Source organism: Mytilus californianus, unplaced genomic scaffold (genome assembly GCF_021869535.1).
Source record: "Mytilus californianus isolate M0D057914Y unplaced genomic scaffold, xbMytCali1.0.p SCAF_9, whole genome shotgun sequence".
In the NCBI taxonomy this organism is placed as follows: domain Eukaryota; kingdom Metazoa; phylum Mollusca; class Bivalvia; order Mytilida; family Mytilidae; genus Mytilus; species Mytilus californianus.
Window position 1 is genome coordinate 85,252,000 of NW_026262745.1, and position 20,089 is coordinate 85,272,088.

General features: G+C 31.1%; 1 protein-coding gene across 2 annotated transcripts in view; it reads left to right on the forward strand.

Annotated features, from left to right (window-relative positions):
• LOC127714741 (zinc finger protein ZFP2-like) overlaps positions 1-20,089 on the forward strand; it is a 39,413-nt gene that overhangs the window by 12,213 nt on the left and 7,111 nt on the right. Inside the window, exon 3 of one of the 2 annotated variants that reach the window (XM_052220792.1) lies at positions 3,610-5,240. The exons of the other annotated variant lie outside the window; for it this stretch is intronic. Within the exon in view, the coding sequence (XP_052076752.1) occupies positions 3,610-5,121 (1,512 nt within the window). The 3' untranslated portion in view covers positions 5,122-5,240. Of the gene's footprint in view, positions 1-3,609; positions 5,241-20,089 lie in introns of those variants that run through there. 2 annotated transcript variants of the gene reach the window in all.

A 20,089-nucleotide genomic window follows, 5' to 3' on the forward strand; every position in this document is an offset into this window, starting at 1 on the left:
TTTTTTTTTCTGCTTTCTAACTTAAGTTTGCATCATCCAAATATTATTAAACTTACATGTTTATGATGTACATGTTTATTACTACAAAACTCAGATCAATAACAAATTTGGGAAGCATCACTTTTACCGTTCTTCATTTTGTCCCTTTATATGATATGCAAGCGGGGGCATCCCATTTATTTTTCTTCATGCTTGAAGGTATTGATTTATTGATCGGTATATAGTTTTATGACAAGTTACAGACCAAGTTCAAATTTCACATAGAAATACTTGTGATAGATCTATTAAGAAAAAATACATTTTTTTTGGCACCTTCCTTTAAATTTATGAAGCTATGACCCCCTTCAATAAACATAATTACATTGTTTGTATTTTAACCTCAATTTTGATAAATGTTGCCATACCTTTAAATGTTTTTGGCATAATTAACCTTGGTAGCCATCCAGGATCCAAAAAGTTTTTAAATTGATGAATTTTATATCAAAATTGGAATCTTTTGGTTACAAAACACTTTGGCTCCTAGGTGGCGGCCAAATTTTGTTTTCCTAAAGCTTTTAGGTCTGAAAGTTGCCAAATTCATCATATTTTGACAAAATTTCCAACATGGGCTTACTTTAGAGAATAAAATGTACTTTTATGAAAAGAACTGATTATTTAGCATTAAGGCTTTTGAAATAAACCTATTTAGGAACCAAATTGTGACCTTTTTGGTGTTTTACCATAAAGGTTGATATTCTAGGCAATATTGTGCCATAAGTGAACCTTATCCTTTGCATAGCATCACTTTTACATGTAAAGTTAAATCTCATTTTAACATTATATGCAAGCAGGTGCATCATCTGTGTCCCATGAAAACATTTCCCATTTATTTATTATATGACCTAAGCTGGATGAAACTTTATGGAAATGTTACTTGGTATGCATAGTTCATTTATATTTCTTGACTGTATGCATTTCCAAACATTATGTGCCAATTTGAAATAGTTTTCAAACATTCTTTTTTCTTGGGCTAAAGCTGGCTCCTACTACTTATTTTGCTATATATAGATATAAGAAGATGTGGTATGAGTGCCAATGAGACAACTCTCCATCCAAGTCAAAATTTATTCAACACAGAGCCTTGGCTCACACCAAACAGCAAGCTATAAAGGGACCCCAAAAAATTACTAGTGTAAAACCATTCAAACGGGAAAACCAACGGTCTAATCTATATAAAAAATGAGAAGCGAGAAACACTTATGAACCACATCAACAAACAACAACTACCATGACTACTGAACATCAGATTCCTGACTTAGGACAGGTGCAAACAATTGCAGCCGGTTTAAACATTTTATATGTATATATATGATAGGTTGAAGGTTGATATTATTGTTGTGACATAATCAAGACATTGCAAATGTATTCCATAGCTGAGTCATAACTTATGAAAAATGATGCAATTGTCGAAAAGATAGGAAAATAAAGGTTTACTATATAGTAAGCATAATGCACACATACAAGTATATATATGCAAACTTTGAAAGAGAGGCGAAAGGTTGTGAGTTTGAATTTTGCATGTGGCAGGTGCGCTCGCCTCCAATCTTTATTGACTAGAATTGTTAGTTTTCCTAAGGAGGGTCTAGGGTGCTCTCCTGGGCACTCCGGCATCCTCCACCAATAAAAACTGACCTCCATTAAATAGCATTATATTTAGTGTTGCAAGTGGTGTTGAACACCAATCCATCTATCAGTCAGGGATATAACTATATGGGGTTATTACAGAAAATAACGTGCATGTGTTATTACAGATACTTTCATGAGCTGTCTACTCTTTATTCCTTAAATTTTCTAAATCTGTAGTAACATATGTTTGTTATTTGTAAAAAAAAATCAAAAATATTTGAATCTATAGTGGGCTCTAGGGAACTCTTGAGACTTTGCGCAGAAACTAAATACATAGCCTTGATAACAAATGTTTTAATAAAATTAATTCATTTTTGATTAACCATGGTAAATTAATGAGATGAGGCTTTTAAGGGATCAACTTAGTTGTAATAACAAGGCTTAGTTATTAAAGGAATGCAACTTATTATATGAGACATTTGGGAATTACTGGGAAGTTTGCACAGAACCTCATTACATGCTCTGGTCATTATTTCTTACAATAAATTAAAATACATTGTAATTAAGCATGATGTATGTCTGGTCAAATGCTTTGGAGTGATGTAGAGAATCTGTGATAACACCCTTTAGTTATTACAGGCATATTTTTTCTGTAATAACATAGGTGTAGTATGCATAATTGGCAAACTGTGAACTGTTATATCTTTCTATAGTTGAGTATACATAAAGACAATAGTAATATCAATAGAACTTGTATACATTTTATCTAAACTAATGATGTATATTGTCCCTATGAAACATGTAGCATACATATGTTATCACAGTTCTTCGACTTTTTAGTCCACAATAACAAATGTATGTTATTTTTATATGCCCGTTTACGGGACGTATTATGGTATACTGTTGACCGTCCTTCTGTCCGTCCCTCTGTCGTCAACATGTCGGACATTAATTCAAAAACGCTTTAACCAATATGCATGAAACTTTGGTGAATTGTTAACATCTATTGATGTAAGCTCCCTTTCGTTTTTTATAAATTTCAGATTTACCGTTTCCAAATTTTGGGGTTTTATTCATTAAAAAAGGGAGATTTTCCAGTTTTTGGACAATAACTCAAAAACAATGTCACCAATTTGCATGGAACTTTTGTGAATTGTTCATTTCTATTGACGTGAGCTCCCTTTCATTTTTTATAAAGTTCGGATTTACCGTTTCCGAGTTTTTGGGTTTTATTCATTAAAAAAGGGGGGATTTCCCAGTTTTCAGACAATAACTCAAAACAATTTCACCAATTAGCAAGAAACTTTTTTACTTTGACGAATTGTTTATTTTTATCGACATGAGCTCCCTTTTGATTTTTATAAATTTCAGACTATACGTTTTTTAAATTTATGGGGTTTTATTCATTACAAAAAGGAGGATTTTCCAGTTTTCAGACAATAACTCAAAAATGCTTTCAGCTTTCAGCATTTTTTATGAAACTTTGGTAAATTGTTTATATCTATTTTTGTAAGCTCCCTTTTGATTTTTATAAATTTTCGATTTTATATTTCCGAGTTATAAGATTTTATTTGTTTATAGTCTGACAACAGATTTACTAAGTATTAAGCAACAGCACAGTGTATTGCAGAACAGCAAGAAATCTGTCATATAACCAATTTCAAGTTCCTTGACTACATTTATTCAGAAACCTAAAATATATCAAATATTTAATTACAATTCAAATTCAGACCTGTATCAAGCTTGAATATTGTGTCCATTTTTGCCCCAACTATTCAGGGTTTGGACCTCTTCTGGCGTATCGAGCTGCGCTCAGCAAAGCACTTTTATTCTGTAATAACCCAATAGAGTTATATCCCTGACTGTCTATTCTGATATTTGACTGTGTTTTCACTTGGCTAGACATTATGATCAATTTAAATGTTTTTGGTAAATATATTTTAGTTTATATTCATAGATGAGATATATTAAGATATGACTATCAAATATCTTTTTGGTTTTCAGTTAAAGTTAGCATTACTGTCAAAACAGACCACTGAAATTGGAACCCAAACACAAATATTTGAAAGAAATGAAATTGTAACATCTCCTGATCATACTAATAACCAGCCAACACTGATTCATAGCAATGATAACAGTCAAAGTGAATACCAGCCAACACTGATTCATAGCAATGGTAACAGTCAAATTGAATACAAGCCAACACTGATTCATAGCAATGGTAACAGTCGAAGTGAATACCAACCAACACTGATTCATAGCAATGGTAACAGTCGAAGTGAATACCAGCCAACACAGATTCATAGCAATGATAACAGTCGAAGTGAATACCAGTCAACACTGATTCATAGCAATGATAACAGTCAAAGTGAATACCAGCCAACACTGATTCATAGCAATGGTAACAGTCAAATTGAATACAAGCCAACACTGATTCATAGCAATGGTAACAGTCGAAGTGAATACCAACCAACACTGATTCATAGCAATGGTAACAGTCGAAGTGAATACCAGCCAACACAGATTCATAGCAATGATAACAGTCGAAGTGAATACCAGTCAACACTGATTCATAGCAATGATAACAGTCAAAGTGAATACCAGCCAACACTGATTCATAGCAATGATAACAGTCAAAGTGATTCCTCACAAACACATATATATGAAGATGAACCTTTAACCTGTGGCATATGTTGTAAAGGGTTTAATCAAATGAGACTCTTACAGGTACATATGAGAACACACAAAGGGGAAAAACCTTATAAATGTGATATTTGTTGTAAAGCTTTTGGTTGTAGAACCACATTAACTAAACATAGGAACACACATCATGGTCATCTACAGAGACAAATAGCAACAAGTGACGAAAAAATTGCAGCATTAAAAATCAAACTACGGGAATATTTCAGAAAAAATACAGAAAAAAAAACTGATAAATCTCGTGTAGTTAACACTATGGCTAATGTCCACATGTATATCAGAAATGTTTTTGACAATGGTCATGATCATGATGACATAATATCAAATACTGATCAAGATTACCATGATCACACAATATCATATAATGATCAACATCACCATGATCACACAATATTAAATACTGATCAAGAGTTCACAATATCATATAATGATCAAGATCACCATGATCACACAATGTCAAATTCTGATCAAGATCACACAATATTAAATTCTGATCAAGAGTTCACAATATCAAAGAATGATCAACATCACCTAGATCACACAATATTAAATAATGATCAAGAGTTCACTATTTCATATAATGATCAAGATCACTATGATCACACAATATCAAATACTGATCAAGATCACACAATATTAAATACTGACCAAGAGTTCACAATATTATGTAATGATCAAGATCACCATGATCACACAATATCAAATACTGATCAAGATCACACAATATTAAATACTGATCAAGAGTTCATAATATCAAAGAATGATCATCATCACCAAGATCACACAATATTAAATATAAAAATTGAACAATTTTAATGTGGTGTGTGTGGTAAAAGCTTTAGTGGAGAGAATTAAGTTACAACTACACACAAAAATCACACACAAATCATTATTATCTGTGATCATGTGATGAACCTGTAAGACCATGTGATGAAACTTTTATATCATGTGATGAACCTTTAAGATCATGTGATGAACCTTTTAGGTCATGTGATGAACCTTTAAGATCATGTGATAAACAGGGATGGGGTAATTGAAAATGTAATGGTAATTAAGTGTAATGCATTACAATTTTCCATGTAATTGAATGTAATGTGTAATTGAGCATTTTTTTAATTACATGTAATGGTAATTTAATTAATTACAATGATAAAAGCATGTAATGCTAAATTACTTTTGAATTACATTTCAATTACATGTCCTTTAATGGTGTTAATGATAACAAATTATGTTAATATAAATTGTAAATTAATATTTATTTTACAAATATCAATATATCAGGATTTACAGGAACATACTTTTTTAATACACAAGTCTGTAATTTATTCTTGAGTTCTTATATTATTTAGTTGACATACACAAGTCAAATGTTTCCTTAATAGTCTAAATGTGAGAATCAGTGTACACAAAAGGATTATAGGAAATAAAAATTATCCACTGTAAAAAACAAACCGCAATTAATCAAATTAAAATGTGTAATAAAACAGCCTAGGGACAATACCACTATTCCTTGTATTTTATCTAATTAGCAAAATATTGCTAATATTTAGACATCATACATTGTTTGTACTAAAATTATTTTCAATATTGTGACACACATACCTTTTAATATTTGTAAAGTAAAAAAAATGGAGAAATTATTGATTTATTTATAATTTTTTTATTTATATTATGTTTAATTAAATGACTCCATTTCTGAGTTGTCAAAATACCCCTTAATGTATTGGCAAGTTAATAGGAACATGTTCCCTCTTCTATCAACACATCTTCTGATCTAGCAATACCTGCCACATCAGCTTCTGTTGAAAGACTATATAGAATTGTTGGCAAAGTGTTCAGACCAGAGAGATGCTGACTAAATGACAAAACGTTAAAACTACTACACAATGTACTAATGATGATCAAATGCAATGCTAAAACTATGTTGTAAGCTAACATGAATATTTTACAAATGCTAAATATATCTTGTTTAAAAAAAATATGATAAAATGTAATGTGTAATTTAATTAATTACTTTAGTAGTAAAGTAATTGTAATTTAATTAATTACATTTCAAAAACTGTGTAATGGTAATTAGTGTAATTGATCATTTTTGCAATGTAATGTGTAATTTAATTAATTACATTTCACTGTAATTGACCCCAAGTCTGGTGATGAACCTTTAAGATCATGTGATGAAACTTTTAGATGTAACATATGAAGTAAATGAAAGGTTAAATGGAAAGTACAACTTACAACTACGTTTAATACCCGAAATTAACCTGACGAAAATGACAGATTACTAATCAAATGTACAATTTAACTGGTGTTTATAATTTGATGTACACTTAAATAATTTAAGTATTTTTTTTACCCTTTGAAATTGTAAAGTTATCAATTAAAAAATTTTGTATATATTATGGTTTTTTTCTCTATGATCTCACCTGCAATAAAAATCACAGCATGCCAGACAAAAGTATTACACAAAAACTAAAACTGAAAATGAACAATTTATATGTGGTGTACTATGTTGTAAAATCTTTAGTGGCGATAAACAGTTATTACTTCACATGAGAAAACAAACTTGTGAGTTAAGGCTTTTTCAACTGACTTTTAACCAGATTTATGAAGGAAATATCGGTTATTAATTTGGGGATGTACGGCGGGCAGGCGGGCGGACGGGAGGCTGCCAAACAGTGTCTCCACAATAACAAAAATACACTTTGACAATTTTTTTTCAAATTTAGATATGTTGTTTCCTGCGACTTAATGAAGGTTGAGTTCAATATTCAAGATTTTAGTATTTCCCCTTTTTGAGTTATCGCCATTTTTAATATCCAAAATTGGTATTTTAAATTATTTTTCTTTCTTGTTATCATATTAGTATATGGTAAATAAAGGCAACAGTAGTATACCGCTGTTCGAAACTCATAAATCGATAGAGATAAAAACAAATCCGGGTTACAAACTAAAACTGAGGGAAACGCATCAAATATAAGAGGAGAACAACGACACAACAAAAACACAACATTAAAATGTAACACACACAGAAACGAACTATAATATAACAATGGCCATTTTCCTGACTTGGTACAGGACATTTTAAGAATAAAATGGTGGGTTGAACCTGGTTTTGTGGCATGCCAAACCTCCCGCTTTTATGGCAACGTCAAACACAACACCAAAACGACAACATCACATGACAGGACCACAATACAAATAAATGGGAGAACATATAGGACAAAGAAACACACGAATAATAGCTAGCAGAAGGTACTAGGCTTAAAATTCAATACGCCAGACGTGAGTCTCGTCCACACAAGACCAACCAGTGACGGTCAGATAAAAAAAGTTTGAAAGCCAAAACAAGTACAAAGCTGAAGAACACCGAGGACCAAAACTTCCAAAAAGTTGTGCCTAACACGGACAGGATTTTCTGCCTGGGGACAACAACATCCTTATTATTTAGAATAATTTATAATTTTGCAAACAGTAAATTTTATAAAATGACTATATAATAGATATACATGATAAAACCAAAGTGGGGACTAACTACAGAATAAAAACGGGTACATTACATAAAACAACTTAATCCAACATATAAAAATACACAGCCGAGTTAGCTAAAGCCTCAACGCACAAAGTGAAGTCACATTTGAAATTTTGAAAATAAATAACTCAGCCTTGATAATCACAAAAATAAATGGTTTGTTCTGTGGTAGTTTGAAAATAAATTACCTGACTTGCAATGTATTGAAAATAAATAACTCAGCAGGTCTAATCGAAAGTATGAGATGGCACGAGATTCTTCATAAATTCATCTTTTTTCCAAAAAAAAATCGGGAAACACTTCCCATATCTTTTAATAATAAAAGTATAAATATTATTTAAATATACTTGAAATGTCAGAAAATTGGTTTCATTTAACTTGAGGTTAATTGTCTCAGGAACACTTCCGTAACTACATTGAGACAAATGCCTCATGTAGGAAATTTCAAAACCAAACGCTTGTCTCCATATCAAATTGTGTTCACCGTGAGTGCCTTGCAAGAAGCAAGTTCTGTTTTCCCTCAGACGTAGCCCCTGATTTTTCGGGATCAATGTTTCTTATTTATTTGTCTTTTGTTCATTGATTGCCCTTCTGTATTCTGTTAGTGTTACATTCATTTTGTAATTTAGTAATTTTATTATTAACTTGATCATGAGTTTAAAAAAACACAGCAGCCACAGACTTAACTATGTGAATTACATTTTTGCTTTATCATGCATATTTGTCTTTTGATGTTGTCCCTAGAAACTTAAGTCTTACACTGAATCTATAACGTGATTTTGCTTTGAGACCAAAATATTGTCAAAAAATTATTAAAACAGAACTTGCATTTTCACTTTAAGAAAGGGTCTGGGGAACACCCAGAAAGCATGATTTTGCATCATTTGTTCTATAGCTTCCTGGGCCTTCAGCGGTTCAAAAACCCTTCAAAAAAAATTTTGACTCGCTCCGCTCGGCTAAACATGTTTGCCAATACTTTTAAAAGAGCCTTAGTTACAACCAAACTTTAATACTATGTATGTATGCAATACATGTATATGCATTGGGGGATATAGAAGATTCATTTCTGCAGAGGATAATAATTAATTCTGATTAAATGGTACATAATGACTTGACTATACATGTATTATTTATAATAAACAAATAATTTAAAAATTGTATGTTTTCGAATATTATAAATATAGTTGTGAAAATAAATAATCAGTCCCTTGCTTTAATGAAAATGAAAAATCTTGCTTCAATAGTGCAGAAAATAGATAATCTGTCCTCTTAGTTTACAAAAATAAATAACCGATCCAAAACAAATCCTCCTGACCCCCCCCCCCCCCCCCCCCTCCCCCAGAATATCAAATGGTCGTCCCCTAAAATCTAATAAATGAAGGGGGTGATTAATTATCTATACCATAACACACGAATATAACAGAAAATACGTTAAGACATTTGACAAAATCCGACGAGAACAACAAATATAACATCAAAATTAAATACATGAATTAGGGATAGAAAGGTACCGTGACACGTCTTATAGCAATGCGGTTTCACACTCAGCAAAACAGTCACAATCGGGAATAAGTCACGTTCGGTAATTAAAAGATCAGACGACGTAATGACAAACCACAATCTAACACGTGGTAAAAATGTCCTTAGTTAGTTTTGACAAAGACACATCGTATGGATCAACCAATTGGTGATGGTGTCCGTAAAATTTACGGAGTGTCATTTTTAATCTGTCCTCCTCATAACTTTGTTGGAGCAGTTTCTGCGTAAGGAGCACACTCCTGTATATGAAGTCCGTATAGTGTGAACAAGCACGAGAATAACGTATCAGTTGAGATATGTAAAAGTCTTATCTCACAATTATAATTGGAGTGACAGATTTATTTGAAAATTTTCTGTTTCCTGATAAGATCTGTAGGTCTGTATATATAGAGTTTGAAATTTACTAGTAGGACTATAAATGAAGGTTGAAATTTACTGTTCATTATTAAACACTTTGAAGATAATTAAGTCTCACAAACGAAGTTTGGGAAAACTTATTGGTTTTGCTCAGTTATTATTATTATTATTATTATTATTATTATTATTATTCCCACTTCCCTCTTCCTCTTTCCGCCGCTTTTTAATTTGAACTTGTCCACACCCGTTCTCCAAACCCGCTAGTCAGATTAACTTAAGGTTTCATAATATGTTAGACTAACATGTCTAGTGGTGCAATCAGGGTTTTGTTTGTGTAATTGGGTTTATAAAGTGGTACTTTGAGGGGCAAAAAGAAAGGAAGATTTTACTATAGAACTCTATGGGATTTTATTTTTTTTAAATTTCAAATAATTATAAATTGAAAACTGTTTGTGATAGACACAATCTTTTTAATTGAAAATGTTCTAAATGATAAAGCACATTAAATGAAATACAGGGTAAGTCCCCAGGGGTCACCCCACCCTGCCATTTAAGAAAGTTCTAATATCTTGTAAATGGTCGAGATCCCCACCCCTAAACCTTATATATTCTGGTTTGTCATGATAAAGCACATCAAATGAAATACAGGGTTAGTCCATAGGGGTCACCCCTACCCCTGCTATTTAAGATTTGAATGATATACAGGGTTAGTCCCAAAGCATCACTTATGCATATAACTTTACTGGACCAAACCAATTTTCACTGGACTTTGCCCAATGTCAGGCGACCTTGGGAATTACGAATTATGGGAGCTTCGTTTGGGAGATTTCGTGGCAGCATCCTGTTACAATCATTTATTGTTACAGATAAGTTTGATAGGTTTTTAAGAGATAGACATTTTGAAGTTAATTACATTACTAATAGTTATATACCTAATGTTAGAGTACCAAATGTTAAAAGGTTAAACCGTTCTGTTCAAGGGGAAATAACCCTTCAATTTGCAAGCATGATTTTCATTATTAATTTTTCTTTTCTTTGGTAAATTGTTTGAAGAATTTTATGGTGTGTTTGTTATTCTGTAAAAACTAATTTTCTGAGTGAGATATGTATACAATTGTTTTGTTGTGTCTGTTAATTTTTATTTTTACTTGATCCTGTTTGGGGTTCCAGATTTGAAAATCCATTAGATATTAATCTATTATTTATAAGTTAAAAAGTTAAAATTAAGATGATAAGATAAGTTGCAGATCTATATTAGTATGTTACAAATGAAAGAAAAAATATTGGGGACTATCAACTATATATATAAAGTTTGATTTTGATTTATACACTAAGTGATAAGATAACACACATCTGGTAATTAGTCCCCTACCGACGAAGTCGAAGGGGACTTTAGGTTTGCACTCCGTCCGTCTGTCCGTCCGTCAGTCCGGCAAATCAGCTTTCCACACTTTCTATCTTCGTTCTTGAAGATATTGATTTGATATTTAGTATATAGTTTTATCGTGACAAGTTATAGATCAAGTTCGAATTTTGTTCCGGTCTGATGATATAGTCCAGAGTTATGAACCATAACTCTGGACCATATCTAGTGTTAGAGTACTATGTTAAACCATATTTCTGTACAAAGGGAGATAACTCGTTTTTTAAAAGAGATTCTTTGTTAAATTATTTAAAGAATTTTGTATTTAATATTAACTAATTTTCTGAATGCTATATATATATAAAGAAAAATATGAAAAGAAATCCATTTATTAGATAATACTCTATTTTTATTAATGTATGTATTTCAATACATTACATTGTGTAGATAAAAGTTGTTGGCATTTTATAGATAAGTTACAAATTTATATTAGTTTGTGACAAATGAAAGAAAAAATATTTGGAACTATTAATTATATTTGATTATAATTTGAAAATAGATATACACTGTATTACATCATATCTAATTTTAGAGAACTATTAATCATATCTAATGTTTTTTCATCATACTTATAAGATATTGGTTGATAATTGGTATATAGTTTTATCATGACAAGTTACAGATCAAGTTCAAATTTTTGTTTCGGTCTAATAATTTGGTGCAGATTTATGGTCCTTGGACTTGAAAAATTCACTCCTATGATCAGTTTTCCACACTGCTTTTAGTCATGCTTGAAGATATTGACATAATATTTACTTTTTGCTTACATCATTACAAGTTATAGAACAAGTTAGGATTTTGTTCCAGTATAATGAATTTTTGCCCGGTAGGGGACTATGTATTGCCATGCAATACTCTCAGAATGCTTGTTTTCAATGAAATCACCCAATTATAATTGGAGTGACAGATTTATTAGAAAACTATTATTTATATTTGATTATATTCTAAAAATAAATATAACATCATATCTCTTTACATCATATCTACTTTTAGATTCTATGGTTAAATGATGGTTCTTTGAAATATTCTTTAAGTTAAATATATTCCAGCAAATACCAAATATATTTCAGGAAATCAAACTTTGGTAGTATGGAAAAAGAACTTTTGTAATCAATAACAGTTAACACTATGCAAATCGATAAAACTATAACCGTTTTACAAGCCGTTGACTGTACAACACTTACGGTATTTTCAAGTACCTGCAAGCTAGTTTACTAAAGTAGTATTTAATGTTACAAACTTCTAGATGAATACCTCATCTGCGATAGGGAAAGTTACAGCTAGGACATACACACTGGTTCCGACTCGGAATCTTAATCTGAATTTCGATAAGTCGTGTAAAGTTTTAAAATGCCGTGTATAAACTTATTGTAATATGTGAAGAGGCGTAAAATAAAAGCACGTAAGTTAAATTATTATTATATGTCTATTGTAAAATAAGGCAAAGGAAATGATCTAAAAAAAAGTACTAAGTTTACATGTATCATGTAAGGAAGCAACAAGAACATCTTAATTGTAATTATTGCTTTCTATAGTCTTTACCTTCGCGAACCATAACACATTGTGTAATATACTGTGGATTCATTATTAGTCGTGGAAAAAGAAATAAAATATACCACGAATTAGACATGTTTCATGATAGGCTTGTATGAAGAATTTGCTATACTACGAAAATACAACATATTTCCTCCATTCTAGAAAATTGGTATACTCATTAGAATTAATTGCACAGTAAATGTAAGAGGAAGTAGATCTCAACGAACATTCAAAACAAGTCTACAAAAATTATCAGTCATGGGGGAAAAAACTAAAAACGACAGAAAACGTTCCTAAATGCATCATAGAGACTAAAGCCTAAACAATACGAACCTCACAAGAATACCGTACCGTTTTGGCCTTTCCAATGTTTAACTTTTTTACCCCAATACAGTTTATATGCAGAGTAATATAATATTTGAATGGCTTATACTACAAATCAAAAAATCAATTTTCAACACAATAAGCTATAAAACGGTAAGCTTTTTAGAAAAGCTATTTCTTGTTAAATTACTATATCAAATTTGCGGATAATCTAGTCTTTTTCCGTCTCGGATCTAAAACTAATGTTTCTCGGAAGCCTTCCTGTTGTGTTTTGGATGATTGATTTTGGATGTTAAACCAAAACCATAATAGATCATAGTACATGTAGTAGGTAAACGTCCAATTTTAAAGCTTTAAAACCACATTAACACTGTATCAGAAACTTTGCTAAGTCAAATATTCGTTTACAATCTAAATTTAGAGCTGGTTAATGGAATCATAATATAGTGTGTAAAGGCTGGTCTATTGTTGTGTATGATACGATTATGACACGCCTACATAGCTAATGTATATATTCATGACTTGATAGATAAGATCATCATGTGTAGCCTAAAACTGGGAGTTGAGTTGTAGAAATGTAGCATAACTGTATATATACATGATTATTGGTATACATGTATGTAGTTGAGATAATAGAAAATCATATCTAATTTTAGAGAACTATTTTGCTGTTTTTTTTTTTTACTGTTTCATGGAAATAATTAAGTATGAGTTGTTTGGATTTGAACAGAAATGGTTTAATTAATAAGTATTTCATCAAAAATTAAATTCATGTGGTTCTTAAGTGTAAATGATAAGATTTGTAGCCTAGGACAGTATAAATAAAGTTTGAAATTTATTGTTCATCATTACACATATTGTAGATAATTACAGATAAGTTTTATAGATTTTTGATAGATATTGTACATTGTTGTATTGATCATGTTGATGACATGGATGATAAATGACATTTTGGATTTTTTTTTTTTTTGGATTTGTTCTTTTTAATTATGTCATGTACAATGTATGCAGGGTTCTTTGAATTGCTGAATCTAAACCTGTGTTTATTTCATTATTAATTAGATAATACAATGTACCACATTGAGGTCCAAAGGGTGTTAAATTAAAATTTTGTTCAATTGCATAAAAAAATTAATTCAAGGGGTTCTTTGATATGCTGATTCTAACCATGTTTTAGTGGTTAAATCATATCTAATTTTATTGGTTATAATTTGAAATATTCAGTTTGAGTTATTTCCTTCCCTTTGAATAGAAAGTTAAAATTAAAGGATAAATTTAATTAGAATACATTGTGTAGATAAAGTTGTTGACATTGATAGATAACTTGCAGATCTACATGTACAAATGTATATTAGTTTGTGACAAATGAAAAAACTATTAATTATATTTAAGGAATGACTGTAATATTTTTTCTGTCTATGAAGAAATAACATAAAAAATGTGGTGCACACTGAATAACTCGCATAGTGGGTTATTTAAAAATGTGCACCACATTTTTTAGGTTATTTCGAATAGACAGAAAAAATATTACTGTCATTTCTTATAATTTAATTCTGAATTCCATTTTTAAGGAGTAAATTTTGAAAAAAACGTTGGTGACATCACGGTCACATGACAAAATTATGTCTATGAGCTGGTAGACAAAACACTTTCAGCCAATCAGAAGACGTGTTACATCCAAAATTAAATTATTTGATTATAACCCGGAAATACATGAAATAGATATAACATCACATCTAATTTTAGAGAACTTTTATTTATTAAATGGTTAAATCATATCTAATTTTAGAGAATTATTGCTGTTTTTTTACTGGTTCATGGAAATAAGTTTGAATTATTTCGCTTTGAACAGAACATTCAGAAATGGTTAAATTAATAAGTATTTCATCAAAAATTGAATTCTTGGGGTTCTTTGATACATGTATGCTGATTCTAACAATGTACTTAGAGCTGTTTTAAGCTTAAATGTGTGTCTATACTTGTTTTTATGCCCCCACCATAGCGGAGGGGGCATTTAGTTTTACCCTTGTCCGTCTGTATGTCCCAAAAATTGATTTCCATTCTTTAACATGTTTAACTTGAGTTTGCCTAAACCAAATGTTATGAAACTTATACACAATGCTTATTACCACAAAATACAGATCAAGTTTGAATTTTTGTGGCGTCACTTTAACCGTTCTAGAGTTATGCCCCTTTATTGATGGAAAAATTCCAAAATTTTTAGTTTCCGTTCTCTAACTAAAGTTTGCCTCAACCAAATGTTATGAAACTTATACACAATGCTTATTACGACATAACACAGATCAAGGGTGGGGAGGTGAAAAAAAGGGGGGTAAATTTTCTCATTTCAGATTTAAGAAATTAAAAAGAAAATTTCTTCATATTTTTTTTTTGCCAAACAAACATGACAAAGGGGGGGTTATTTTTTTTTTTTAAAAGGGGGGTAATTTTTTTGTTTTTGTTTTGTTTTGGGGGGTGTTTGGAAAAAGGATGGGGGAGGTGAAAAAAGAAATTGTAGGAGGGGGACAATTTTTTCTCATTTCAGATTTCAGAAATTAAAAAGAAAATTTCTTCATATATTTTATTTTTTTTGCAAAAAAAATTAGGGGAACATGGGGAAGGCGTAAAAAAATTTATATTTTTTTTTTTATTTTGGAGGGGGGTCAATATGCAACAGCATAGTGTATCACATGTATCATGTTTATTGCACTGAATAAAAATAAGGGGGGGGTAATTTTTTTTAATTTTTGGGAGGGGGCAATTCGCAACAGCATAGTGTATTGCACAGAAGCAAAAAATTGACTATGAATTCAAATCCTATAACCAATTCTAAGTTCTCAGTGGTTTTGTTATAAAAAAATGTTGTATTCTTTTGAGGTGATTAGCTGTCAATTTATTTTTAGAACTTATATTAAATGCTGATGAACATGATGAAGGAATTTATTTTTAGATATTACTATTAAATTTTGCTGATCAAGGTTTTCTTTTTTTAGCCATGACTATGATGTCATTTTCTATTTAATACTTTTATGATGTACTTACATTTTGTACATGGGTTTGGTTTGATGAAGGAATTTATTTTTAGATATTAAATTTTGCTGATCAAGGTTTTGTATTTTTAGCCATGACTATTTTTGTCAATTTGATACTTTAATGATGTATTCAAATTTTCTATTTAATACTTTAATGATGTATTTAAATGGGTTTGGTTTATTTTTTGCATTAGAGTTACCTTCCTTACAATGGTTTTGTTATAAAGAAATGTTGTAATCTCGAGAGGTGGTTAGCTGTACATTTATTATTTTTTTTAATTATATTAAATGTGGACAAAGGAATTTAATTTTTAGATATTACTATTAAATTTTGCTGATCAAGGTTTTCTAATTTTAGCCATGACTGATGTAATTTTCTATTTTTATACTTTTATGATGCATTTAAATGGGCTTTTATGGTTGCAAAGTCCATTGGAAATTTTGAAAGCAAATTTAAATTTAAAATATGCCTTAATTTTCCATTATCTTTTGAATAGCAATTTATATAAGACTGCAAAATTTAGTATGGGTTCATATAGTCATGATAGTGCTATGATGTTCATGATGTTGTCATCGTTTGTATCGTCATCAACTGAAAGCACATTTGATTTTTGAACAATAACACAATTACTTTAGTTTAAGTAAATGGATAGATCTATAAATTTTTTCTAGAAGGTTCAATACCATAAAAGGAAGATTGGATTTATTTGGCAGATGGTTGTCCCAACCATTTATAAATTAGGAGCCCAAAAGGGACACACAAAACAAGCATTTTTCTACTTTCGGGATAATAACTTGAGTATAAGTATTTCAATTGCTCTGAAATTGTACCACAATGTTTAATACCACAAGTACAAGGTTGGGATTCATTTTGGGGGTTATGGTGCCAACAGATTAGGAATTAAGTGCCAAAAAGGAGCCTAAATAAGCATTTTTGTAGCTTCCAGACAATAGCTTGTGTGTAAGTGTATGGATCTCTCTGACATTGTACACCAAGGTTCCATATCACAAAGGGAAGGCTGGGATTTAGTTTGGGGGTAATTGCCTCAAACATGAAGGAATTAAGTGCAAAAAAAAGAGCCAAAACAAACATTTTTAAAGTTTCCAGACAATAACTAATGTTTAAGTGTATGGATCTCTCTAATATTGTACTACAGGTATAGAACCACTAATTCAGGCCCGGTCGGAAAGAACATACAAGAAAGTAGTACATATTTTAAACAAAATAGTTCCTACGCATAGCTGTATCTTTGTCAATAGTGGGAATATTTGGGTAGTTTTAGTATCAAATGAAAGCTTGGGGACTTGGGATCACTGTAGAACCCTTGTTGAAAGTTTTATTTGAATAATAAAGAAGTATATGAAATTTTAATAGGAGGGCTCATTTGGCCTGTTGTTCAGATCAGAAGTTCCTGTTTTTGTACTATCAAACTTCCGGGAACCAGTACACTCTAATATGCAATTAAAGGTATGTTGATTTTTTCAGCACAATTCAGCATAAGGTACAGTTTTGACATGAAATAACTGCCACTTTATTTGAACTTAAGACAAAGTAGCCATTTATGCTTGAAATTGCAGAATTTAACATAGAAAGCAATGGGGCTATGAATTAGTGGTTTTATACCTATTACTGACAGGCATGTGAAATTCTATTTTTAGAAATCATACCCTTTACAGTGAAAATTGGTCACATTTGTTGTCAGAAATCATGTTACATTATTTTTTTTATGTAACAATTATGTTAGTGTCAAATTACAGCCCTCAAATTGCTACAATAAGGTAGTTTAGCCTTTTTTGGTCATTTAGCATGCACACAGTTAAGATTTTACCTGAAATTAAAATTTTTGGATTATCTAGCACTGAAACCAATGAAACTTGTATATTATGACTAGTTTATAGTATAAATATTGTTTTTGGTCAAATTATCTAGTGAGTGTTCAAGTTTTATTGTGTTTCTTGGTGAATTATTTATTTCAAGGAAAATTGGTGTATACTTATATAGGAATTCCAAAATCTCTCTTGAAATGCATTTTATAACCATTTTAGCAAGTTGTCTAGCTTAGAAATACATAAATTGCTCTTGTTGATCCATGTTTATACATAAAAGTATGTTTTTTTTACCAAATCACTCTCCTTTTCCAACATGTAGAAAAAAGGGGGGACAAAATTATCAATTATATTTTATGTTTGGACCACTGTATTTATATTCAAGGAAGAATCTCTGATAAAATAAGACATATAGGTAAAAACACTGTTATTTGAGTAGATATTAACAAATCAGAACTGGTAAAAATTGAAAAAGTGTCATATCTGTCACTATTGGTATCCATATGTAGTTTTCTTTGTTTAATGCATATGTTAATACCAGTCCAATTTGAGCTTGAATTCAGTGATATAGTGTTTTGACAAAGCTTTATGTGTTTTTCTATGCTAGAAATAGATCATAGAAGGAAATTAAGTCAAGCAGAAGTCAATATAACAAGTTTGGTGCTGTTATAGGTATAGAACCACTAATTCAGGCCCGGTCGGAAAGAACATACAAGAAAGTAGTACATATTTTAAACAAAATAGTTCCTACGCATAGCTGTATCTTTGTCAATAGTGGGAATATTTGGGTAGTTTTAGTATCAAATGAAAGCTTGGGGACTTGGGATCACTGTAGAACCCTTGTTGAAAGTTTTATTTGAATAATAAAGAAGTATATGAAATTTTAATAGGAGGGCTCATTTGGCCTGTTGTTCAGATCAGAAGTTCCTGTTTTTGTACTATCAAACTTCCGGGAACCAGTACACTCTAATATGCAATTAAAGGTATGTTGATTTTTTCAGCACAATTCAGCATAAGGTACAGTTTTGACATGAAATAACTGCCACTTTATTTGAACTTAAGACAAAGTAGCCATTTATGCTTGAAATTGCAGAATTTAACATAGAAAGCAATGGGGCTATGAATTAGTGGTTTTATACCTACAAGGTTCCATACTACAAATGAAAGACTGGGATTGAGTTTGATGGTTAATGCTCAAAGGGGGATTCAAAAAGTTGAAAAGGGGAGGGGGGGGTGTGGGGTTCCAATATTTTTTAATCGTTTCATATTTTTTAAATTTCAAATTTTAAGAAGAAATCTTCAATTGCACAGTATTGTGCATTAGACATGTTAGATTTGTAAAATCTTTGACCACATTTATTTTGTGTCAGAAACCTATATTACGGCAAAAATTTGATCACAATCCAAATTCAGATAGTATCAAGCTTGAATATTGTGTCCAAATTTGCCCCAACTGTTTAGGGTTTCGACCACTGCGGTCATATCAGGCTGCGCTCAGCAAAGCATTTTATTAACTGTCAAGGGACTATATTTGGGCCCAGTTTTCAAGTTAGTCGAAATCAGTTGAAAATTTAACTTTGTTTGATTAAAAAAAATTTGTATTTATGGCATGTATGGGGTTCTTTGAAATGCTGAATCAAACCGAGTATTTAGATTTTGGATTTTGGGCCCTGTTTTCAATTTTTGTCGAGCCTGCGACTTTTGTCGCAGAAAGCTCGACATAGGGATAGTGATCCAGCGGCGGCGGCGTTAGCTAACTTCTTAAAAGCTTTATATTTTAAAAGGTGGAAGACCTGGATGCTTCATACTTTGTATATGGATGCCTCATGTTACAAAGTTTCCGTCAGTCACATGTCCAATGTCCTTGACCTCATTTTCATGGTTCAGTGGCTACTTGAAAAAAAAAAGAACATTTTTTGTAATGTTAAATTCTCTCTTATTATAAGTAGTAGGATAACTATATTTGGTATGTGCGTACCTTGCAAGGTCCTCATGCCATTCAGACAGTTTTCACTTGACCTCGACCTCATTTCATGGATCAGTGAACAAGGTTAAGTTTTGGTGGTCAAGTCCATATCTCAGATACTATAAGCAATAGGTCTAGTATATTTGGTGTATGGAAGGACTGTAAGGTGTACATGTCCAACTGGCAGGTGTCATCTGAACTTGACCTCATTTTCATGGTTCAGTGGTTATAGTTAAGTTTTTGTGTTTTGG